Raw genomic sequence first — 26,414 nt, 5'->3', positions numbered from 1 at the left:
TCACAGGTATCCTGAATAACTTTGATAGCGATGTGGACAGTTAAACTGACAAATATGACATTTGTTTAATAGGACGAGAGCCAAACGTTCTGTGAAAATATGTTTTATCCTACCTACTTGTTTGGATGTGTGGCTCTGAATCCGATTACTCTCTCAGCACCAGTCCGACTCTCCATCGCCTCAGACTCCGCTCACCACAGCCCCAGAGACAGCGTTTACACATAGAGGTGTTATTATTGAGGATAGGGAAAACAAAGATCCACACTCACTACTGATCTCATACTCTCCTCTCCACTACTCTCCTCTAATCCCAACCAGCGCGCCATAGCCAGCGCGGCTGGTTGAGCCCGTGTACTTACATCTCAAGCACTATCACTGACACTGTGCACGCCACACCCAATCACTGCGAGCGCCCAGCGGCCGACGGGGTCTCGGCCGACCGGTCGACTGCGGTCTTGAAGGCAGGCTGGAGCAGACTGGAGACTGGAACTCGAACTGAACTGACTTGAACCGCCGAGCACACGCTTTATATACGGCGGCGCCACGGCCAGCCTCGCGCCCTCCCCAGTTCGCCGTCGGGAGGAGGCCCACGTGACACCACCGTCGAGCTGAGCTGGTCCAGGGCGGGGTCGCCTCAGGCCCTCGGCACCCAGCCCCGCCGCGGTCTCCACCCCGGGCGCGCCTCGCTACGTCACGCGCCCCACCGCTCGGGCAGGGTCGCCTCCTGCCTCGGGCGCCGTCGCCGGGCAGCCGTGCCCTTGGTCTACATGCCAGGGTCGACTGGTCCCGGGCCGGCTCCGGCGAGCTGCGTCTTCGCTTCCGGCGTCGCCGTCAGGCCGACCCAGCCTTGGCCGCTCGTTCCGGGTGCTGGCGGCCCCGCGGCTCGGAGTGGCGATCTGAGGGCTGGCCGGTATCTCCAGTTTTCCACATCCCTTCCACCAATATGAAGAACAAATGATTGTCGCCATAGGGGGAGGGAATGAGGTAGATCTGCGTTCTGCCGGCATACGAGATACAGTCAGCAACGATCAACACACAGTCGGGCAGAGACATTTGGCCAAGAAAAATACCCCGCTTATTATTACTGCACCCTGACTGTCATCTGGTACTGCATAGCCCGAGTTTTTCAAATGATGCATGATTTATGTTGACTTATCAGAGCCAGTTATTGCACATCACGACCCGGATAAAACATGACCGTGTTAAGAAAAGGAGCCGCTAGATTGTGAAGGCTATAGCCATTTGACCTGGGCCTGTTGCTTACACGAGTGTTTACACTAGGCTATAGGCTAGCTGTGAGCATTTTCTGTGTGCGCCAGTAGCTTGCCGCCGTCAGTTAGACAGCCAGGATGAACGGGGAAGGAACTCAAGTGGGAGGAGGATGTCTAGGTTGTCATGCTAAGAGCAGGTCCTGCCGCGCCGTGCCTCGGACCTTGATAGGGCTGCGTAGTGGAGTTGCCGTGAGCGGAACGATTCATGCTGCGATAATACGCAGAGCCAGACCAGGGTTGAGCTGCTTTGGTGGCCGGCACTCCGTGGTGACGATCTGAGTATGTTGATACCCAAGAACAGCGGTGACGGTTTCGCACGTGACACGAACCACTGGTATGCAATCAGGCAGCCTACGTGGATGACGGGTCTCCGCTCGGGATAGCCGGTAGGCCTCACCGGTTCAGGATATCCGCATAACCCGATTACGTCGTGAGGAGGCCTCGTTCGCTGTCTGCAGGCGTGGCCTGTCAGGTTAGCAGAAAGCCGAGTGACAGATGTCGTAGGTCAGGTTGGCCCACACTGTCCGTGCAACCTCAAGTGCCTGGGTCTAGTCAGAGGTGTACCACACCGCGGTCAATCCACTTTGTATGCCCTCTTTGGTCCTTTTTACGACTACGCGGAACAATGCTCAGCATGACTCAGGGGTTTCAATCGTGATGAACTAGGTAAGGATATGAGGACAAACGGCCAACTTGCCTTTTACTGAGAGTGAAATTGGGAGAGACAGGCTTTGTCAACCCTCAACGTCAAGCATTAGCGTACATCACAGACATTTCACAACTAGCCCATTTAATCTCTTCGGGCTCTACTCAATTACGATAAAATTGGCATAAGATTCACGTGGCGGTTGGCGACGGGCATGTCGACAGAGTGGTAGGATGCAGGACATGCTAATAGGGCAATTCTTGAATCGCTAATGGATGCGCAGAACTCAGAAGGCTCTGATCATTATGCAGTAGAACCAGTTGCAGATATAGTTTTTTTTCATGATGGGCGACTCATCTCACTCATTTACCGTTACAGCTATGAATAAACAATGACGGCGTCAAACTAGCCGTGTTGCTCAGTAAAACGTAATGTCAATTGCCATTTAAATACAATTTTACATAAAAGGATATGTTTCAATCAGGGCAATCACTAGTGCAGAGATGACAGTCGGAAGATTCTTTCTGAGCAGATTGCTAATCAAGTGACTTCACATCAGTGACTGATTAATCTACTGGAATGTATAGTTGATCTGCTCTGAGCTTATTTTCTCGGTCACTATAGGAAGTCATGACTCTACTTTTGCATGTCTTAAACGCCATTTCTACTCTTATTTCTCAGGCAGCTCCTGACATTGAAACCAGTATTCAGTCTATGTCTGAATAGCTTTAAGACTAGAGATCCCGGAACCGGTAAGGCGGTCTCCGGACCCGAGTGGACCTCCTCGGTCCGATTGTCAGGACCGGCTCGTCCACAGCCTCGCACAGAGGCTTATTATCGGTGTCTGCCGAGTCCTCTGGAGCGGCGCTGCGACTGGGCAAAGCTCAGTGCGGGCAGTCTCCACTCTCCAGGGTTGGGCTAGCACTGCTGTTCCTGTAAAGAGGTGTAAGGCGCGCCATCCGACTGGGAGCCGTTCCCACTGTGTCGTTGTCGGGTGGTATCATGGTCAGTTCAGTTCTCCTGTCAGCTGTCAGCATGGGCTTATAAGCTGTCGGTCCTCCAGTGTTAACGTTGCATGGATACTGGATAGTCCCTTGAGGACTTCAGGGCTCCCTCCGGTCGTCAATGTGCAGTCACTATCCACAGGCACGAATGCCATCGGGTACTATCGGATGTGTCCGCTTCACCTCGCCCGATCTGACCCAGTAGTAAGACGGGAAGACACTCGGTGACGTTTGATTATAGGCAATTCCTTGAACTTGAGCTGCAGCTTTCAAGTTACAAGAGGAGAGCGCACGACCCCCTAGTTTAACCTTCCCCGGCAGAAGGTAAGGCGCTATTGCACGGACTCCACTGGGCTCCTTTCGGCGTATATACGACTTCACCGAGTCCTGCTTAGCTCCTAAATCAAACGTCCCGGTCACGGAGGAAGCCTCCGGCGAAATATAGTCCTAATGACACATATTTCCCAACGACACACTAGTCCCGATCGGCTCTAACATTCTAACTAACTGCACCTGCAGATAATGACTCACTTAGACACCACTAAATCTGGACGGCAACCCACCAGCCCATCACATCCTGCAATGTCACACCCGCAAACAGCATCCTGCTGTTGCCGACAGGGCTACAAGAACACCTGGTTTCCTGTAGAAGCTCCTGGACCACCAACACTGTACTGCTCCCGACCACCAGTTTGGACTCGAATTTCACAGCACCACGCTTCCACGACTGATCAGACACCACAGTCGGATGAATGACTGCCAGAGCCACACAAGCCGACACTCCTCTTTGAGACAAGACAACACCGGCACAGTTTACGATGTTTCTGATACAGGACCGGCTAGCCACTGTAAGCACAAACCTCACCGCCAATCAGGAATCCAGGAGAAAACACTCCCACCAATCACAAAGCCGTTATGAGGCGTCCCAAGGTTACCGTCACTGGGTCAGTCGGCCGCCCAGTCTACACAACGTCGGGACCCGTGAAAGGGAAAGGAACACCTCAGCTGGGGCGGTGTGCGAGCGGCCGATGGAGACCTTTGTCGGACAACAGAAGAAAAAGGTGCTTTAAATTTGAAATTAAACAATCAGCTCAATTAATTTTGAAGGGAGACAGTAACAGAACACCAATTCTTTAATTTCTATTAAAATTAGCCACAGCATCCCTAAAATTTAGAAGGTTCGCCGTTCGGTTAAAAACGGAAGCCATTAAATGACAAAGTCAATTCAATAACTCTATCCCACTTCTGACACCAGTGTGAAAATATGTTTTATCCTACCTACTTGTTTGGATGTGTGGCTCTGAATCCGATTACTCTCTCAGCACCAGTCCGACTCTCCATCGCCTCAGACTCCGCTCACCACAGCCCCAGAGACAGCGTTTACACATAGAGGTGTTATTATTGAGGATAGGGAAAACAAAGATCCACACTCACTACTGATCTCATACTCTCCTCTCCACTACTCTCCTCTAATCCCAACCAGCGCGCCATAGCCAGCGCGGCTGGTTGAGCCCGTGTACTTACATCTCAAGCACTATCACTGACACTGTGCACGCCACACCCAATCACTGCGAGCGCCCAGCGGCCGACGGGGTCTCGGCCGACCGGTCGACTGCGGTCTTGAAGGCAGGCTGGAGCAGACTGGAGACTGGAACTCGAACTGAACTGACTTGAACCGCCGAGCACACGCTTTATATACGGCGGCGCCACGGCCAGCCTCGCGCCCTCCCCAGTTCGCCGTCGGGAGGAGGCCCACGTGACACCACCGTCGAGCTGAGCTGGTCCAGGGCGGGGTCGCCTCAGGCCCTCGGCACCCAGCCCCGCCGCGGTCTCCACCCCGGGCGCGCCTCGCTACGTCACGCGCCCCACCGCTCGGGCAGGGTCGCCTCCTGCCTCGGGCGCCGTCGCCGGGCAGCCGTGCCCTTGGTCTACATGCCAGGGTCGACTGGTCCCGGGCCGGCTCCGGCGAGCTGCGTCTTCGCTTCCGGCGTCGCCGTCAGGCCGACCCAGCCTTGGCCGCTCGTTCCGGGTGCTGGCGGCCCCGCGGCTCGGAGTGGCGATCTGAGGGCTGGCCGGTATCTCCAGTTTTCCACAGTTCTTTCCGTGGCCGATCAGGCGGGCCGAGAGCGCCGGGTCTGCAAGTCGATAAGGGTCATTTCACGCTTCTGTGTGGCTGATTTTGGTCCATCGTGACACTGAGCAGTGTGATTGCGCCTTATTGTCGGCTGTGGGGGACGCATATTAATGTTAGGAAATATTGCTTCGCTAAATATTATTCTTTTGGCGTTCAGCTTTCACTGGAACTCGAAAAAACATGTTTATTTTCTCAAGAAAGCCCGGGACAGCCCGCTGATTAAAAAATTATTAAGTTTTTACAAAAACGCAATTTTCAAAAAAGGCCATCGATCGATTTTGATAGAAAATACATTTTTGGATTCAGCTCACCTTCAGCTTTCGAATGGTATATACCGTTTCTTTTGAGCCTTAGATGACCTTCCGACGAACCGTGAGGGGGTGTCCACTGTCAACTACCACTGATGTAGTGCCTTCGTAACATGTTACGAAGGCACTAAAACTAAATGATCAAATGCATGCTAAATTCGAAATTCGCCCGAAAAACTACCCTGGAAACATGTACAACTCCAAAAAGTGAACCGAGGTCACCAAAGGTCAATGACCTGACCTGACCTTCAGGTGGCCTTGACAGTTGACACCCACAATGCTGCATGGGACCAACATCATTTCACATGTTTGGACGTTACAATCACAAAAATACTGGAAATGCGCGGATAATGTGAGCCGACATACGCCAAATCGCGATTCCGGCCAAGCATGGTCTCGAAAATCAGGTCACAAGTCAAAAGCCATTTGGGTCAGGGTCATGAAATTCTTAGAGCATGTGTAAAATTGATAAAATCGGGAGGTAATGAAAGTTTCGTCGCGATCGGCCGCTTTTTGCGCGAGTTATGTGCGAAAAGCCGAGGTGGTCCTTTCGACCGCCTATATGTGCGAGGGTTAATTTTGGCTTTTGATGCCGAATTTTGTTTTATGTCGCTTATTTCACCTAATAGAAAACAGACCGAATTAGATTCGCTTCACTTCACTTCATTAATATTTTGTTGACTACCAGTCAACAAAAGCTCAGAAGTATATGTATTCTTTCATTTCAACCCATTATCTATGTCAGAGGCATATCAACCTTGACCCGCAACTGACAATGTGTTTTAATTACAAGAAAATACACTTGTAATTCCAAAATATATTGCCAGTTTTGATACTGTTGGCTTGAGGACACGTGACTAGCCAAGTTCAGAATGTTCTAAGTAAAAGTAAGTATCATAAAAAAATGCTGCTGCTAAAATCAAGCCATTTTGATAGTGCTGTGTTGGACATGATTGCGTTTTCATGAATGTGAGGTCTGCTGCCAAACTACTGCAATTTTTTTCTGATGGTTTCTTTCAGGATGTGTTCTCTCATCTTTTTTTTAAACACTGGCATTTTATCAACTCACCTCTGAGCTTCTTTAGCCGAGAAATTTTAATAAATCCAAAACCATATCAACTCACCATCCCCAGGGGGTGAGTTGATATGCTGTCATCTGAGTTGATATGATGTCATTGATATCGCCCATCTGCTGTCAGGGCGCCCTTCTTCTTCTCGGAATGGGGGGGGGACGCCTCTCTCCATTTGTTGGGGCGTCGCTCCTCTTCAGGGGTGCTTTCTCCTGCTGGGGGTGCCCTTCCGCTGCCAGGGGCGCCTCTCTTGAACAGAAGGTATCTTTTTATTCTTGTAATAAGACGCCGCTCTTCTGCTGGGGCGACTCTCATCTGCTGGGAATGGGCAATTGGGCGTCGCTCTCTTGCTTGGTGAGCCCAACTTCTGCTGGAGGCGCCCTTTTTCTCCTCAACCTTTGCTGTGTCGTCGCTCTTCTGCTTGGGGCGCCCTCTCTGCCGCGGGCTATGGGCGCCTTTTTGGATAGCGCGGGCGGCCGCCCTCGCCGCCCCACGCTGGATCCGCGCCTGCTGGTGCTGGGGTGCATTTGTCGCCGAGGTGGCCATTTTGAACATCTTGTCTAAAAGGAGTGTGAGCGTCAAAGGAAAAGTGTATGTGACTGATGCAGTTCATGGAACAAAACATCAGATTTGGCGGTTTCATATGGTACCAGGCAATCACATGTAACACGAAAGGATTTCCTGTAGTTTTCATTTATTTTCGGTCACACGGCTATGAATCAACCGCGACGCCATTTTGACTTTTTTACCCCTGTGGGCTGTGACGTCATCTTTGACCTGACCTGAATATGATCTCTGTAAAAATTGTAGACCTTGTCCGTGCGTACCCCATGCCGTTTACCGCTTGTCGCTATCTTGCTTTGTTCTCGAGATCTCAGGGGGGCGGTCATCCGCCCTCCCGTTGGTTGTAAGTTGGCGCAGACCCCCGTCGTCGGTGCGCGGGTTAAGAAGCTTTTTACGTGATTCTGAATCCGACGTTTGATTTGTGCTGACGCTTACTTCATGGACATCCCGGCCGAGGGGATTGGGGAGTTGTTACGACCCCTTTCGCCGTTTCACCCCTAACTGGCTCGCCAGGGCCTCGCACAAAAAAAGAGCGTGTGCGCCGTTACGAGACGCCGCGATTGGTACCCGATTTTAACCCGCACACTGCATGGGGAGGGTGTTTGAACATCCCCCTGACGTTGTTAGCGGTTATCTAAAAACGGCGGCGCTTTAACTGACCTCTCCTCTGTGAATATATAGCGTCGGATTCATATTTGCTTGTAAAGCCTCTCTGGGGCATTTAGGAGACGGGGATCACGAATCTGACACTTATTTTGCCCTAGCTCTTTCCCTTCATCCCTAAATCGTCCATTAACCCGCGCCCCACTTGGGGGGGGGGCTATTCATAGCCCCTTCCCGTTTTTCTCCAATAACTTCTAAAACGCTTGACTATCGACGCCAAACTTTCAGTACCTTCGGTCAGATTAATTTGACACCTTGTGTCAAAATTTGAACTTTGTAGCTACCATAGGTCAGCCGGAAATAATGCTATCAAACAGCTTTCTCGGATTCTCAAATTTTCAATTTTTTTTTTTAAGTGAGTATACATATAAAAAAATTAAAATTTATATTCTCATCTTTTTTTCAAAAAGTTTTTGACTTTTCGAAAAACCGGAATATATGTGACAGAACACATGCTTATGACTTACACGAACAAGTTTTAGCCAGATATCTTAAAAAATGGCCAAGTTATACGCATTATAGCAAAAATTTCACTATTATCATTTTTCAAATCAATTTTTCAATACGTATGTGACATCGTACACCAATAAAAATAGCACCATCGTGTTCCTGAGCTCAAATTGCATCCGATCGACACTTTTTTTGTTGAAAAATTTCAGATTTTAAAGTTGACCTTTTTTACCTGAAATTGGCCTGACCTGAGCTAAATTCAACTCAAAATGACCTCGAATGACCTCGTCCCTTAAACGACATCGAATTCGAAATCTATGGCCTAAATGGACCATAAAATATTTGTCACGTGACCGATGCATGACATAAGATTTCCGTGACCTGTGATGACCTGACCCTGACCTGAAAATCAAAGTTCAAGTTTAATACCCTCAGGGTATCTGAAGCATCTGTTCACGAGTGTGTAAACCAAAAATGAGCCCGATCTGACTAGTAAGACGGCGGCCAGAGCCCAAAATGTGAGCAAGCCAATTATCGATAATTTTTAATTTGACCTGACCTCTGACGTCATCGGTGACCTCGAGTTCAATGAAGTTAGCTTTCACTCAACAGTTTTTTTCCGGGGCTATCAGATGCCGTTTGAATTTTGACGATCGGCCCAGTACTTTCGGAGTTAGGAGGGGGCTGTGAATAGCCCCCTCCCCCCCCAGTAGGGTGCGTTATATGCAGACCCCAGTGGGGCTGCGGGTTAAAGGACAGGGCGCGTCAAAAGCGCCTCAACGTTTGCGACACAACTTACAAAATTGAAATAGCAGTCGTAAGTAGTGTCAGTGTCGCAAGTTGACCTTGCCTTGGGGTCGTAATGGTCGCAATCGATTCCCCGAGTCAATATCTAGCCGCGGTCTTGGTTCCAGACGTCTGCAAGGTATCACTTATCCCTTAATCGTCCCTTAAAGGACAGGGGCAGGGCACGGGCGCGTCAAAAGTGCCTCAAAAGTTCGTCTGATCGCCAAAAATGATCCTAGCTATATTCGTCGATGTGCGCCCCGTCCTCTAAGGGACGAACGATATCCCTTATCCCTTAACCCGCGCCCCGCTGGGCTATTCAGCCATACGAGCCCTGCTGGGGGGGGGGGGGGGGGGCAGTCACTTGGTGCTTCTTTGTTTGGTGTACTTATCCATGGGTCAGGTCAAATGAGGTCAACTGAGGTCAAATGACGTTTTTGCCAAAAACTTGGCACATAATGACGCTAGAGCTTAACCCGCGACCTGATGGGGGTGGGCTATTTTTTACCCACCCCCCCTCCAGACTTTTCGATATATCTCCAGAACCGCTGTGCCGATCGTCACCAAACTTTCAGTACCCTCCCGTACATCAATTTTACACATTGTGACCAAAATTTTCCAAAGGCTATGATAGGTTGGCAAGAAATGACGTCAGAGTGACGTCATGTTCTGCCGTTTTCGATCCAAAAAAGGGTTTCGCGGGAAGAGCTGTCAGGCCTATAGCTTTGCAAATACAGAAAAAATGATAAAGACATAAAAACTGTAGAATGAACAGGCCTACCAAACAGCTATCTCAGATTTTTGAAATTTTTGGATTTTGACCCCCAAACTTCAAAAATAATTTGTTTTGATATAATAATCGAAAAATCCAAAAAGTTTTTTTTTAATTTCGCAAAAACCGGAATATATGTGATAGTTTTTACCACCTTCCATCCACATACCAAATTTGAGATTGATATCTCTTTTTTTGGCAAAGTTATAGCGAAAAAACTTTTCAAAATTGATGACGTCAAATTTTCAAACTCAATTGTTAGCAATTCTAGACCCCGTAGCGCAAAACAAAGACCACCATTAGACTCCCCGTGACGAGCTGCATCGAATCAATACCCATTTTATGCAAAACTATCAACTTTAAAATTTGACCTTTTTTGGCCTGACCTTGACCTGACCTTGACCTGCACTTCACCAGAAAGTGACCTAAGCCGTACCTGATAGTCTTATAACCAGCACCATTGAGTTGGAAATGAAAAATTGGCCATAAAACATGCATCACACAACCTTAGTAAAGTTGGGCTCATGTGACCTGACCTGTGACCCTTGGTGACCTGACCTGTGACCTGACCTGGTATTGTCAGTGACCTCTAATAGCAACATATCTACTAGGCAACTGACGCCCTATCGCTGATTCTCGACAAAATGCGTTTTCCTCGGTGTTATAGCGCATTCCCTAGAAGACCCGTGAACGGTGAAACATTTCATCTTTGACCTGACCTGTGACGTCATCGGTGACCCTGAGGTCAATGAAATTTGGTTTCCTTCGACAAATTTGACAGGCCTTTCGAACGCCGTTTGAATTTTGCGGATCCGTCCAGTAGTTTCGGAGATACGAGGGGGGGGGCAAAAAATAGCCCCCCCACCAGGTCGCGTTATAAACAGACCCCACCAGGGCGCGGGCTGGGGGTCCTGGATTTCCACGCCCTGCTGGGGTGGGGGGGGGGGGGGGTGTGTTCAAACACCCCCCCCCTTCTAACTCGGCTCCTGGGCCACGTAGCGATACGCCGAAGGCGGCGTTCGAAAGAGCGTCAAAAATAATGACGAAATCACTTCAGTCAATTTTTGGGTCAGGTCAAAGGTCAGGTCACCAGAGGTCATTGAAGGCAAAATTTCGCCGATTTCCAGGTCGAATGTCGACAATTTCCAAGAAGCCAACGCATAACTCGGGAACCAATAGAGCTACAGCGCCGCAGAAAAGCGCATTCGATAGCCCTATTAACGCCCTTTCTGAGTAATACTCTCAGATTTGACCTAACCTCAACGGTTTTGCCTGCAGGGGGCAAAAACTGCAAAAATAGCCGATTTTTTCGGAAACAGTTTTTCTGCAATAACTTTTGACCCAAGCCTTGTACGAGCTTACTTTTACCGGCATCGTGTTCCTCTCGTCAAGACGCGTCGAATGAACTATAACTTGACCTTTAAAGGTCAACTTGAAAATTTGACCTCAGGTCAAGGTCATGACCTGACCGGGAAGGGTCATGTTGCATATCAGTCGATCCGTATCGTCGAGCTGAACACATCTAAGGCGTTTTCATCGCTCTAGCATGCCTCTATCAAAAGTTATTTGCGAAAAACTGTTAGATACCATTCGTGACCTAAGATGGCCTCAGGGCATAAACAGGGGTCACGGACACCATTTTCATGTTCAGTGTGTCTAAACCACTTGTAATTCAGTGTTTGGGAGTGTTTATAATGTCCTTCGTCAAAAAGAGGCGCATTTCAATTTTCTCCCATTGACTTATAATGGGGAGGTCGCAAAATTGACCTGACCTTAGGTCATCGATATCAAAATTCTGAGATATACATTTTGTACATGCTATTGCTCTTAGCAATCGCTGAAAGTTTCAAAGCGATCGGTCACTTGGTGTAGCTTTGGCAGACATTGAAACTTTTTATGAGGTGAGGTCACTTCAAGTGACCTGGTGACCTGACCTTGAATGACCTTTGTCTGAAATTTTCACAACATGTGTAGAATCGATGTATGATAAGGTGTACCAAAAACATGTGTAGAATCGATGTATGATAAGGTGTACCAAAAACGGCGGCGCTCCGCGCCGCCGTTTTTGACATATTCGCGAAAAACCACAAGGGGGTGTTCAAACAACCCCCAGCAGGGCGCGGGTTAAAAAAATGGTGTCATTGTGTTCCTGGTGATCAGCCTAATCGAATGATATGCGATATGATGCAATTTGGTTAACTTGAACTTAATTAATTAATTAACCCGCATCTAAGGCGCTCTTGGGCTCTGCCGAGCAACGCGCCCCGTTGGGGGGGGCCATTTTGGCCCCCCCCGTAAGATCTTGAGAACCACGCAACCTAGCGACAAGCGGCAAACGGTGTTGGATAGCCCTATCAGGGAACTACCTTGTGACTCAATTTTATTGACCTAGGTCAAACCGATGACGTCACAGGTCAGGTCAAAGGTCCAATTTTCACAGTTTACAGGCATTTCAAGAAATGCGTTGTAAAATCGAGTAAAATGCATTTCATTGAAAATCATCGATGGGGAAATGTTCTTCAAACACATATTATGCTAGTTGAGGTCACTGATACCAGGTGAGGTCACAGAGGTCAGGTCACTGGGGGGTCACAATATGAAGGTGTTGTGTGTGATACATGTTTTATGGTCCATTTTACATGACAAATGCGACTATGTGGGTCAGGCAGCCTTTGGGGCCAGCATAGGTCACGTGTTGGTCAAGGTCAGGTCAAGGTCAGGTCAAAGTCAGGTCAAATTAGGTCAAATTTCAAAGTTGGTATTTTTGCATAAATTGGGTATTGAATCGATGCATCTCGTCACGGGGAGTTCAATGGTGGTCTTTGTTTTGCCGTACGTGGTCTAGAATCGCTAAAAATTGAGTTCAAAAATTTGACATCATCATTTTTGGACAGTTTTTTCGCTATAACTTTGCCAAAAAACGAGATATCGATCTAAAATTTGGTATGTATATAGAAAAGCGCAGGGACTATCACATATATTCCGGTTTTGCCGAAATTCGGAAAAATTCTGGATTTTTTTGTTTTTCTAAAAAAATCAATTTTTTGAAATTTTTTGGGTCAAAAACCCAAAATTTTGAAAATCTGAGATAGTAGTTTTGTAGCGCCGCTTTTTGTCTACTAGACTATGTAAAGAACTTTGAAATTGTTTGATAACTGTAGATTTGGTGAGCGTTTCAAGATTGCATGTTTTTTGCTCATTTTTGCTCGAACATGACCTCAGTTTGACCTTAATAACTCCTGACCTAAGGTGACGTAAGACTTGAAATTTGGTGTGAAGGTGTCAAATTGATGCCCGGGAAGGTACTGAAAATTTGCATGAAAATTTGCCGCCGTTTTCTTGCTATTCAGGAAAAACCACAGGGGGGGGGGCAAAATGGATCCCAACGGGGCGAGGGTTAAAGTTTACTTAAAAATTAAGAAAAACTTTAAGTAAATTTAAGCAAGCTAAAAAATAGATCATTCGACGCGCCTTGACGTGCTGAGTTCACTGGTGCTTTTGTTTTTGCTCTATCTTAATTAGATAAAAAGTTATAAGCGAAAAACTTTTGACCTGTTTTTAGCGAAATTTTTATATTTATACCCCCAACCCCCCTAAATATTGACCTAAAGCAACCAAATTTGCACAGGGGCGAGAACTCCAGAGGGCCCACCTACCTACCAAATTTGGTGTTTCTAGGTGCCATAGGAGCCAATGCGAGGGGGGGTCGCATCGACCCCCCCTGCCAGGCCGTGTTATGAAAAATGCCCTGCCAGGGCGAGGTTAACCCTCGCCTGCACATGGGGGGGGGCTCCAGGTAGTTTTGGTGCTCTGCACTCAACATTTTTAGAGCTAGAAGTCTGATTTCTCGTATAGCTACTCCTCTATTCTTTCTTGATGTTCACAGAAAATTTCAAGTTTCTGTAGTTTTTGGTTTCGGAGATATGACCTTGTTCTTCGGGTCATGTCATGACCCAAAAGACAAATACCTAATATCTTGCGTTGGCTATGGGTCTTGTGAGCTTTTGACACCTTGATTTCGTCCTTTTTTGCCAGTCTTACCTTTCACATATCATGGAACATGTTGTTCGACGATATACAGATGTCAAGGACAGGGTCAAGGTCAACCTAGGTCATCTAAAATTGTTGCGTTTTAGGCAAGCTGAATTTACTCTTCGTGAAATTTCTTTGGCTGTATTTTTGGTAAAACCTTCTCATTTCATGATCTCATGTAGGTAATATGGACACATAAACAATCGGTGCACACATCAGTATACATACATACAGACACACACAGACATACAAACACATATCATTGACCTTGACCTAACTTGACCTGAAATGACCTTAGCAGCAAAAACCTGGTCGGATAGTGTGACAAAGAGGTTCTAACTGGCTTGGCACCACAAAACGGCAGCGTCATCGGTTTATGATGTGGAACGCACTTGATATCAACGGTGACCCAAAACAGCACCATTTTTTAGTCTGACCTGACCTGGAAGCAGGGGCGGATCCAGGAAAACTCCAAGGGGAGGGTCATGAATCGAAGTGGTGCCCCTACCTATACCCAAAATTAAAAACTCAACGGATTTCGTCCTCTTCATTTTGGTGGTGCCCCCATTTTCAGGGTTTTTTCTTTTTATTTTTATTTTTAGTCAGTATCTTAACCCGCGCACCGACGGGGGTCTGCGCCAACTTCGCACCGACGGTGGGGGGGGGGGCGGATGACCGCCCCCTGAGATCTCGAGAACGAAGCAAGATAGCGACAAGCGGTAAACGGCATCGGATACGCACGGCTGAGATCTACAATTTTTACTAAGGTCATTTTCAGGTCAGGTCAAAGATGACGTCACAGGGGTCGAAAAAGTCAAAATGGCGGCGCTAGATATGGAGAGAGTTTTTCTCGAATAACTTTCGAATTAGTCAAGATAGGAACAAACTAAGGGCATCATCGTGATCCTCTCGTCAATCCGCATCGAATGATATATATGATGACCTCGAAAGGTCAAGGTCAAAGGTTGACCTCAGGTCACGTGACCTCGAGGTCATCATGTATATCATTCGATGCGTCTTGACGAGCTGAACACAATGAGACCATCCACGCGTCTGTATCTTGTTCCTGTACGGTGTTATTGGCCAAAAACCTTTGGTGACCTTTGATGACGTCACATGACCTCACAGCTGCCCAACAGCAAAACAGACCTCAAGGTAGTGAAGGTTGATCGTATATGAAGTCATGTATGGTATATGGGGCCATTCCGACCCGTTTTAGTGGTAAAAACAGGGAGTTGATTTTTCCCCCATTGACTTATAATGGGGAGGTCGCGAAATTGACCTGACCTTAGGTCACCGATATCAAAATTCCGAGATATACAAATTGTAGCTACTAATGACCTAATAATATCCTCCGACTTTCAAAGGCCTCCGACATCTACTGTAGCTCTGGCACGGTGACAAAGTTGCAAAAAAGTGACTTGAGGTTGGGTCATTCAAAGTGACCTGGTGACCTGACCTTAAAAGGTAGGAGGTTCAAACTTGCACACCATGTGTAAAATTGATGAGGTTATAGTCATACCAAATTTCGCGGCGCTACGCGCCGCGTTGTTCCCGCTATTCGCGAAAAACCTCAGGGGGGGGCGGATATCGGCCCCCCCGTCGGTGCGCGGGTTAACCCTCGCCGGCCGAGGGGGGGGGGGCGGGTGCCGCCCCCCCCCATAGGGTTTTTTCGCGATAGCTCCGAACACGCTGGCGATAGAGAGCTGAAACTTGGCATACCTGACCTTTGATCCAAGCCGCATCTTTTGACCCCAACCGCATTTTTGGGTCAGGTCAGGTCACTGACCTATGACGTCATAAGTGAACCTCTGCACGGTCTTCAGATGTCGCAACTTCGCAACGCCCTCACTGCCAGAGGAGATGTCACAGGGAAATGAAACTTGCAGGATCTAGTATCCATTATGAGTCCCACAACTTGTATATCTCGGATTTTTTCTAAAGGTCATATGAGGTCAGGTCATTTTCGTGACCTCACCATTATAAGTCAATGGGGAAAAATGAAAACTGCTATTCTGGCGCCGGGAACGATCTCTAACTATCTCAAGCACACAGAATCGTGATTTTATGCACTCCTTGCAAGGTTACATGCGTCACTTTTGCAATGTTGACCTTGCGTGACGTCATTTATGACGTCATCAAGGTCATATTAGTTTTTCGTCAATAACTCTTGATCAAATTGAGCTAGCGAGTCGGGAAAGCCACCAATGGACTCAGGAAGACCTGCCGAATCGAATGATATGCGACATGACCTCTTTCGACCAACTTCGTGACCTGGGGGTGCTGACCTGACCTTGACCTGAGGTCAACACCCCAAGTTGACCTGACCCGGACAAAAAGTATATCATTCGACGCGCCTGAGCGAGACGAACACGATGCTGCCAAAATCGGCGCTCTGCGGCCGTTTTTTGCGAAGTTATTCACCAAAAACTGAACCGTACCTTAGGGCACTTGACCTGACCTCAGAGGTCACCGGTTGACCTAGGACCTTAAAATCGGGTACCAATCTCTGCGTCTCGTAACGGCGCACACGCTCGTTTTTTCCGCAACGCGCTAGCTCCACCAGGGGCGAAACGGCGAGGGGGGGGTCGTACCCGCCCCCCCCCCCTCGGCCGGCGCGTATGTAGAAAACCAATAGGTCCGGCGAGGGTTAACTCTTAGCCACAACCACATTTATCAATTGTAAGCAAGTATAGGTATATGAATGTGCTATGTGTATATATGTAATGGACGCTGAGTAGTGAGTACTTACCAGGAACGTTATCAGGTAAGCGAATCGTTGTCAGTCCGACGAACTTGACCCTGGCGTCTAAAGGGTCTGTCCTTGACACTTCCGGCTTGTCAGGGGCACCAAAGTCCTTCCAGGGACACCACAAACCTGTCAGGGGCACCTACGGCCTTGTAGGGGCGCCACAGGCCCGCCAGGGGCACCACAGGCCTGCCAGGAAGCAGGGGCACCACAGGTCTAGCAAGTATACACGACAGGCCTGTCAGGGGCACAACGGGCCTGTTGGGCCCATGAGCACCCCTAGGGGCAGGGGCACCACAGTCCTTCCAGGGGCACCGCAGGCCTGTGAGGGGCACCAGCGGCCTAGCAGGGGCACCAGTCAACACAGGCCTGCCAGGGGCACCACAGACCTGCCAGGGGCACCAGAGGCCTGCCAGGAGCACCACCGACCTCGCAGGGGTAACTTGGGCCTGTCAGGGGCACCACGGGCCTGTCGAGAGGCACTTCAGGCTTTTCAGGGGCACCATAGTCCTCTCCGGGCGCAGGGGTAGCAGGGGCACCAGAGGCCTGCCAGGGGCACCACAGGCCTAGCAAGGGCACCACGGGCCTGTCATGAGTACCTCAGGCCTGTCAGGGCCCAGGGACACCACAGTCCTTCCAGGGGCACCACAAGCCTGTCAGGGGCACCAGAGGCTTAGCAAGGGCACCACAGGCCTGCCAGGGGCACTACAGGCCTAGCAAGGGCACCACTGGTCTATCAGGGGCACCACGAGCCTGTCATAGCCAGGCATCTCAGGCTTGTCAAGGCCCAGGGGCACCACAGGTCTGTGAGGGGCACCAGCGACCTAGCAGGGGCACCAGTCAACACAGGTCTGCCAGGGGCGCCACAGACCTGCCAGGGGCACCACAGATCTGCCAGGGGCACCAGAGGTCTGCCAGGGGCACCACCGGCCTCGCAAGGGCACCTTGGGCCTGTCAGGGGCACCACAGGCCTGCCAGGAGCACCACAGGCCTAGCAAGGCACCACGAGCCTGTCATGACCGGGCACCTCAGGCTTGTCAGGGCCCAGGGGCACCACAGTCCTTCCAGGGGCATTACAAGCCTGTCAGGGGCACCAGAGGCCTAGCAAGGGCACCACAGGCCTGCCATGGACACCACAGGCCTGCCAGGGGCACCACCGGCCTTGCAGGGGCGCCTCAGGCCTGTCAGGGGCACCACGTGCCTGCCGGGGACACTTCAGGCTTGTCAGGGGCGTTACAGTCCTGTCAAGGCCCAGGGGCACCAGGCCCGTGGAAGGTCAATAACTGACCTGAGAAGAAAAAAATAGGTAGGTATCATTGGATTCGTCTCTTCCCAAAAAATCTTTTAGGTCTTTACCGCGAAGCTTTATCTCCAAAAGGAACGAAATGGCGCGGGGGTTGGCAACCCTCCCCCATTTGCGTTCTAGGATGGGAAAATGGCATGTGCGGGCGAGGACTAACCAACTGCGCCACCAGTGTCACATTTGACCCGAGGAATCGATTGTGACCCTCATTTTGGTGATCAGACGAACGTTTGAGGCACTTTTGACGCGCACCGTCCTTTTAGGGACGACTAGGGCATGAAAGAGGGGAGGTAGGGCAAAATGTCTTATTTGTGTTTACCGCCCCCAATTGCCCTCTTAAATGCGTTTTAAGCAATTCTGAATCCGACGATGTACAGGTCCCGCGGGTTTTAAGCGTAGGTTTTGCCTTTCCGGCTATATCTTTTTGGTCTTCAGCTTTGTAGGCTTGAAGATGTGACCTATTTATTCGTATAGCTCCCTTCCATGATCATGGAAAAAGGTTTGATCGTATGTCGGCTAGTTTCGGAGAAATTAAAAGAAAACATCAAAATTCGCCGTTTGGGGCATTCTGACCGCGGCTTCCCTGCAGTCGCCTATGACTACAGTGGTGCCACCCAACGGGTAGGACGCTGAAACACAGAGGCATGAATGAATCCAGCGCGTGGTGAACGGTGGATAGAGGCGGGACGCGGCAGAGGCTATCACTGCGGCCCGCGCAGGGCGTCCTTGGACAGCGGACGAGCCTTCGGGCGGTGAGGCCAGAGGTCACGACAGCCAGGCGCTGTTTGGCATGAAGGGAGGGGAGGCGCTCGCCTCCGCCAGCCTCGCCTCAGCCAACTTAGCCGGTGTGGTGGTAGTGGTGGTGGTGTGGGGGGGGGGGGGGCGGCAGGCGAGAGGGGCTAGAACGAACGGGATAAAATAGAATGGAAATGACGTGCCATGTCAACTTACAATATTGTTTACCTAATAAGGATTTATTAACATTACGGAAAACTCACCACATTAAATTGAGAAATATACAGGAGATGTTTTTTATCGATGTTACCGTTTTCTTTTAATGGAAACCCTTCTTCTTATTAGGGGTGATAAAATGAACCCCTCTCCTTGGTTTTCCTGAATAACTTGCGTTTAAAGTGGCGGATAGCAGCGAAGCTTTCAGTGCCGTGAGTTATTTTTCTCACCATAAGTAAATAAATACCCATGCGGTCAGGAGTCGGATAAGTTCAGGCCATCTGCAATTGAAAGTTTACACCTACCCTGAAAATTTCATGACCCTGACCAAAATGATCTTTGGTCTGTGACCAGTTTCTACATAGAGCCCATTATAGCCCAGAATTCGGCGTGTCAGGTCTCATTAACCGTTCGTTTCTAGACTTAAGATTAGAAACGTCCGCAACATGTGAAATTGTGTTTGGTCCCTTGTGTCTTATTTGGCCGGGACCAGCGGAGCAACTCGGCCAGTGCCTTCAGGGCTGCTTAACTACAAATTTGCCGATCTGCGGAGCGCATGGAGCCAATCTAGCCAGGTTTAAAACCACTAGGAATGACAATGCGGCACAGCCAATTTTCAAGGTTTCCGCGGACCGCGCCCATAGAATATCTGCTGTTTAGCTAGGCCGGTTTCCGGTCACATGGCCTAAAGGCGAGGTCACTAGCGATGGAACTGGAAACACGTTGAACAGGCTAGCTGTGAGAAGGATGAACGTTCATTTTAAATCCGTGCATTGTCGCTTAATACCTATATATACCGACCGTTTTCTAAAAAGGCTAATTTCTCTCTCTCTCTCTCTCTCTATCTCTCTCTCTCTCTCTCTCTCTCTCTCTCTCTCTTTCTCGCTCTCGCTCTCGCTCTCGCTCTCTCTCTCACTCTCTCACTCTCTCTCTCTCTCTCTCTCTCTCACTCTCTCTCTCTCTCGCTCTCTCGCTCTCTCGCTCTCTCGCTCTGTGCTCTGTGTATGTGTATTTTCCTGAATAGCAGGAAAACGGCGGCGCGCAGCCCCGCCAAATTTTCAATAGCTTCCCGGGCATCAATTTGACACCTTCACACAAAACTTCAAGTCTTAGGTTACCTTAGGTCAGGAGTTATTGAGGTCGAACTGAGGTCATGTTCGAGCAAAAATGAGCAAAAAACATTAAATATTGAAACGCTCACAAAAGCTACAGTTAACAAGCAATTTCGAATCTCTCTATCTGATCGTGTAGAAAAAAAGACGGTGCTACAAAACTGCAATCTGTGATTTTCAAACTTTTGAGCTTTTGACCCCCCAAATTAAAAAAAATTGGTATGAAATAACAAAAAAAAGTTTTCGAGTTAAAAAACGGAATATATATGATAGTCCCTGCTCTCTTCGAGCTACATAACAAATTGTAGATCGATACCTCTTTTTGGCCTGGTTATAGCGAAAAAGCTGTTCAAAATTGATGACGTCAATTTTTTAACTCAATTTTTTAACAATTCTAGATCACGTAACGCAAAACAAAGACGACCATTAGACTCCCCGTGACGAGCTGCATCGAATCGATACTCATTTCATGCAAAAATATCAAATTAGAAATTTGACCTTATTTGACCTGACCTTTACCTGACCTTCACCAGAACATAACCTAAACTGGCCCCAAAGGTTGCCTGACCCACATAATCGCATTTGTCATGTAAAATGGACCAGAAAACATGCATCGCATAATAGTTATCTTCATATTGTGACCTTCAGTGACCTGACCTTTGTGACCTGACTTGGTATCAGTGACCCCAAATAGCACAATATGTGTTTGACGAACAATGCCCCATCGAAAATTGTCATTCATCGATTCCTTATCGATGTATGGCATGCATTTTACTCGATTTTACAACACATTTCTTGAAATTGCCTGTAAACGGTGAAAATTCGACATTTGACCTGACCTGTGACGTCATCGGTTTGACCGAGGTCCATGAAATTGAGCCAAAAGGTATTTCCTCGTTGGGGCCATCCAACACCGTTTGCTGCTTGTTGTTATTTTGCGTGGTTCTCGAGATCTTAGGGGGGGGGGGCAAAATGCTCCCCCCCCCAATGGGACCGACGCTCGGGAGACCCTAAGGGGGCGCGGGTTAAATGACAGAACTGTTCCCAAGATATAACATTACAGTCGTCTCCCGACCTCGACTAAAACTTTTGACGACTGCCTATGAATCGGCACGATGCCGGCTTACCCCGCCCGCTAGCTACGGGTGACCTTGACCCTTCAATGCCGATTGGCCAACGGCCGAGGTCGTGCGCTGGTCAGCACGCAGAGAGGACGGGATGCGGTACTGCACATTGTGAGTGACCTCTGACCTTTCCCCGTCCCCTGACCGCATGCCGTGTCGCCGGCCCAGACGATAGAAACCGGTTTTAGCCTCTACGCAGGCTGCCACTATAACTCTTCCCTCCCCACTTTACTATGTGCCGTAGTACGCGCTCGCGAGTAACTGGGCGGAGCAAATGGTCACCGATACAGAGGCGGAACTGGTTGCCCTCCCGCTCGCCGAGCGACCTACCGCTAAAACCCGCGAGACCTGTACTCGTCGATGTTGCTGACGCTAACTTCACGGACATGTTAGAAGGGGGGGGGGGGGGGGGGTTGTTCAAACACTCATGTCAGCAGGGCGTGGAAATCCAGGAGCCCCAGCCCCAGTGTTTACGGAGCGAGCGAAGCGAGCGGAGTCTTTCCTTAGATTAACGGAAATTTCTGAGTACGGCCGGCCGCCCGGCCGTGCGGACGCTTTTGCGAGGCTTATATCTCAGCAACCACTTGACCGATTTACACGCGGTAATTTTTGTAGGGTAGCTTCATTCCTTCTACCCAGTATTGGACTATTCCCGATGCGTGTCGGTGACCTCTTATGCACGTGCCACGTGCAAAACGAAGAGGTGACGGTTTTGTAATTGTTGCAATATCTCGGTAACAACTTGGCCGATTGCGCTGAAAGTTGGCATGTAGGTAGGCACCCACTAGGCACTGCATACCCATGTGCCAGAGTTGGGGTGCTGCTGCACGTGCGCACGTGCAGGGGTCTTTACCAGATCTCGAGAACGGCTGGACCGATGGCGATCAAATTGGGCGATCAAATTTGATCAAATTTGATCAAATTTGGCGATCAAATTTGGTACACGGATAGGGACCAGTTAGTAGGGTGCTATGCACAAGTCAGTTGGGACCCATTTTGCGCGTGCGCACGTGCAGGGTGCCGCTTCCAGATCTCGAGAACGGCTGGGCCGATTGTGCTCAAATTTGGCACATCGTTAGAGACCGGTTAGTAAGGTGCCGTGCACAAGTCAGTTGGAGGTACTCCCTCGAAATTTCGCAAGTGCAAGGCCCACCCTCTCGCTCGCTCCGTTAGTCGCCCCAAAAGGCGTTATACTGGTTTTATGCATTGCTAGGTGTGGCGTCAAGCGTTGATATAAGTTTTAGGCACCTAAGTTTGGTTTTGATTTTGTGTAATCTCGTTACAGATGACTCTGCGAAGGGGAGAAATTCCGCACAGTGTGCTGTCGCTCAGCATATCACATGCGAAGCAAGTAATCATTCATGAAGATGCAGTAAATGATTTGAGCCAACTGACCAACTTCAGCATTCGGGATGTCGACCAAGTAGAAATACGCAGACACGGAATGGCGCTTTCTGCGAATTCGGAAATGAGGTCGGTGAAGTTTGAAGGCATTGGGACACTTCGCATCGAAAGCAACGCTTTTTCGGGAGTCTGGCAAGCAAGGGCTAGCATTCGAATCGGTCGCGTATCACGTCTTCATATGAAGCCTAACGCCTTGGCCTATATGACTGCTGAGGTTGGACCCAGCCTCGACATCTGGCAGGTTGATATGCTTGACCTAAGCTCCGGAGGGGTAATGTCTCCGTTATATTACCTAAAGCTTAATGGCGTTACCATGATCACATGCAACAAGAAAAGTTTCCATGGAAAAATTGACACCGTGACACTGAACAACGTCACAATTATTGAAGTGATGCCGGGTTGTTTCAGCGATTTGCCACGTCTGATCATCCAATCGAGTAATATCAGTACAGTCGAGACTCAAGGCTTTGTGGGCAGGATCCTGGAATTAAAGATCAAAGACACCACTTTCGAACAAATCAAACCGATGGGCGTTAACGTCACGACCACCACTATGCAAATTGGCAAATCACGTATTGAAAAACTATTTGGAAACGGCATATCTGCAAAGGCCAAGCTCGAGCTCAAACTTGAAGACCTGCAAATCGACAATTTAACCAAGGACGCGCTGGTTGGGCTGAACCTTTGGCGGGGTAGCCCACACCAGACCATGGAATTGACAGGCCTAGTCGTGCCGCACGCGGAAGACGGTTCGCTGGCGTTCGCCGACTGCGCCGAGATCCGGGTGAGCAGCCTGCATCTGACGCCACCCTATCCGCGAGTCTGTCCCACGGAGAAGTGGGTGCGCCAGCTAACAGGAGCCGAGCCGAGCGGGGAGCTGAGCACGGCACAGTACCAAATCTTCCAGGAGCTCTGGGGGGAACACCTTTGCGACGAAGATAGGCGGACATCTTTGCCCAAACAGCGCTCAGGTTGTGAGACAGAAACACGTGCTTCCGACGAAGACTTCATCGAGTATGACGACAAGTGGTACGACTATGTGTACGCTGAGAGCGGAAAGGAGCAGGAGGTCGACGGCTATATGGATTGGGAGGATCAGCCCCTGGATCACCTCGCTGAATTATCACCAGAAGGAGGCGACGGAAGACGCACTGTTGTTGTCAATAGTGCAGAGGATATTGTCGCTGCAGAACGTCCAGAAGAAGCAGACGACTGTGTGACACTCAACGACTCCAATTTGCAGCCTAAGACAGTCGAGCATTCAGAGAGCATCAAAGAGAGGGAGTTGGAGCGCAACGACGACCATGAGACGAACACGGACTCGGAACACCCACCCGTAGCCAACCATGGCCTGGGTTCAAAGCTGGGGCAAGAATCCAACAGCTCCACAACACGTGTTCCCAACCAAATCACGGACACTTCGCCAAATTTGGGGAAACAGCAGGACACTCTGGCAGAGCCTGCAGGGGGATCAGAGGTTCCATCCGGGGGCGAGGGGCGCGCGGAGACCCCGATCGCCCACGGCGGGCTGCTCGAGCAGCACCAGATGCTGGTGTTCCTGGTGCTGGGAGCCGTGCTCTCGCTGGCTATTGTGCTTCTGGTGTCCCTGCTGTTCCTGGTTTTGAAACGACGCCGCGCACACAGCGCCAAGCCGGCTCCGGACGTCCACCTCCTGGACCTGGTGGCGAGCATTCCTCCCGCGTCGCTCGTGGACAGCGGGCGGACCCGGCCCACGTCCAGCGGCTCGGAGCCCGCCTCGATGGAGGGCCACTTTTACGAGGAAATCAAAGAGCCCTCGCTGGGAGTGCCGGCGTTCCCCGCTCCACTGCCGCCGCAGCTGTACCAGAATACCCAGAATGACCGCTCCCGCCTGCCTTTCGAGTATGAACGGCTGCTAGATCGCTGAATGAAATGAATCCAGCAGAGAGGTGCAAAGTGCGAGCGGCGGAGTGGGCAAACTTCGCCGCAGCTGCAAACATCAGAGGGTAGTCGACAGACTGAGTCACTGACCGCACTCTGGCAGTTTGGACTCTGGTGAACCGCCCATGAACGTGTGCTGAATAACCTGTATCGGTGCTGACTGAACCGCCTCGGAGCTGGTGCTAGTCAACAGAATATTTGACAGAAGTAGCGCTGTGCCACCAGCGTGACCCGTTGACGAATATCTACGGACAATTAGGTATGTAAATAGTGCAGTTTTGTAAATGCCTCAAATAACTAAATTGCAACGTTGGTGCACCAGTGGAAGCTGCGCTATAGCACGTTACGTACACTGGGAAGCTGTTGCGGTATTCTTGCCGAAAATGTGTTAAGAACACTGCAAATGTCTATACTTAGCTCAATTAGGCAGGGGTGGACAAATGTGCCGAGTTGGGGTAGCACGAGTCTTCCCAATTCCACGACGGCTGCGCCGGCTTGGCTTTGGAGCCGCACCTGACAGCGGAGGTCAAGGTCACCGCCAGGGCGGCGGCGGATTTGCTGCGCCCGTGCAACCCCAACTCGGCATATTTATCCACCCCGGCAATTAGGGGCCTGTTTAGGTTTCAAATTGACAAGGTACTGCTTGCCACAACCGTATTGAGCATTTTCAATTCTGATTTTGACATTTCGCCTGCACCTCCCGAATTGGAAAACTCAGCCTGCGGACTGTAGTAATGATTGAGAAGAGCGCTGATTTAGTGTGTATGCAATGAACAATGATTATAACGTGGCGTTGATCGCGAATAAATGACATATCTCACAGGTGTCCGTCACAAGCTCAGCACAATCTCACCTTTCATGACGGTGACCTCAGCAGGCCTCAGGTGTCTGTACGGCGCAGCGTCAGCACCTCGTCTGATAGCGCGCGCATCACCTGCGCTCTGCCCTGCGCTTACCTACACAGCCAAGTATGCCCGTGTGTGTTAAAAAAAGCAAAAAATACACTAAGATCGCGATCACTGGTTAACCCCTTAGTTTCAGTTCGCCGTGCGCGATAGTTCCGCCAGCGGCCGCCAGAGGGATATCGCCATGCGCGTCGTTGCTAACCATAAAAATCCAAGAAAAGTTTAATAACTTGAATAAAAGTGACGGTAAAGCCATTATTTCAGCGGCGAATGAGAGCGAATAGCAAAGGGATCCAAAACAGCCATCTGTATTTACCCTTATAAGCCGTATGAGATACACGTCACAATGTAACAAGTTTTTTTTTCGCAGCAATTACGCAGTTAAGTACCAAGTACTTTGGTAATTTTTCAGTACATTAGCAAGTTTTTAGTGCATTAGCAAGTAGCAGGTGATACAGCAGGCTGGCAGGTATTTTGGCAAGTTCAAAGCACTGCTTCTTTATAAGCCGTATGAGATAAACGTCACAAAGTAACAAGTTTTCGCGGCATTTAGGCAAGTTAAATACCAAGTACTTTGGCAAGTTTTCAGTATATTAGCAAGTTCTCAGTTCATTAGCAAGTAATAGGTGATACAGCAGGCTGGCAGGTATTTTGGCAAGTTCAGCAAGTTTTTCGCGAATATCTAAGCTTCTAGACGTCTGATCAACACGGGACGAACACCAATCGGTCCCAAATTTTCTCCTCAATCATTTTATGGCCAACGCAACGCGTAGCGAGCCAAGATTTCTTGTAGTCAAAATCCTGCATCACTTAGTGAAGTTCCTCTATAGACGAGAACTGGTGGCCACTTATATGCATTATTCGCGACGCTATCGATTGCTGGGGCTTAACCTTCCAGGCGGTGGGGGGGGGGGGGGCATTCCTCCTTTAGCTTTTTCGATATATCTCCAGAACCGCTGCGCCGATCGTCACCAAACTTTCAGTATCCTCCCGTGAATAGCTTTTACACATTATGACCAAAACTTTTCCAAAGGCTATGATAGGCTGGCCGCTAATGACGTCTGAGTGACGTCATTTCTGCCATTTTCGACCCAAAAAAAGGTTTCGCGCCCGCGGGAAGAGCTCTCAGGCCTACAGCTTTAGAGATACAGAAAAAAGTTTTTTACATGAAAGGTGTAAAATTAACAGCGCCACAAAACTGCGACTCGGATTTGTAAATTTTTTGGATTGTGACCCCCAAAGGTAA

The 26,414-nt window shown here is 49.5% G+C and overlaps 1 protein-coding gene and 1 long non-coding RNA gene across 2 annotated transcripts in view; one reads left to right on the top strand and one right to left on the bottom strand.

The window, feature by feature from the left end:
* Nucleotides 1-25,083, top strand: part of LOC122365613 — a 33,921-nt gene extending 8,838 nt beyond the window's left edge. Inside the window, exon 2 of the mRNA XM_043336978.1 lies at nt 22,225-25,083. Within this exon, the coding sequence (XP_043192913.1) occupies nt 22,225-24,249 (2,025 nt within the window). The 3' untranslated portion in view covers nt 24,250-25,083. The remainder of the gene's footprint in view (nt 1-22,224) is intronic.
* LOC122365614 lies at nt 215-5,008 on the bottom strand. The gene is made up of 2 exons (XR_006253775.1): nt 4,446-5,008; nt 215-997 (listed from the first exon to the last, which is right to left on the bottom strand). It is a non-coding gene; the product is annotated as an uncharacterized LOC122365614 (long non-coding RNA).
* Nucleotides 25,084-26,414: the final 1,331 nt, after the last annotated feature.

The sequence above is a fragment of the Amphibalanus amphitrite genome, unplaced genomic scaffold, assembly GCF_019059575.1.
Source record: "Amphibalanus amphitrite isolate SeventyFive unplaced genomic scaffold, NRLGWU_Aamphi_draft 000751F_arrow, whole genome shotgun sequence".
Classification (NCBI taxonomy): domain Eukaryota; kingdom Metazoa; phylum Arthropoda; class Thecostraca; order Balanomorpha; family Balanidae; genus Amphibalanus; species Amphibalanus amphitrite.
This window is presented reverse-complemented; position numbering and strand designations above follow the sequence as displayed.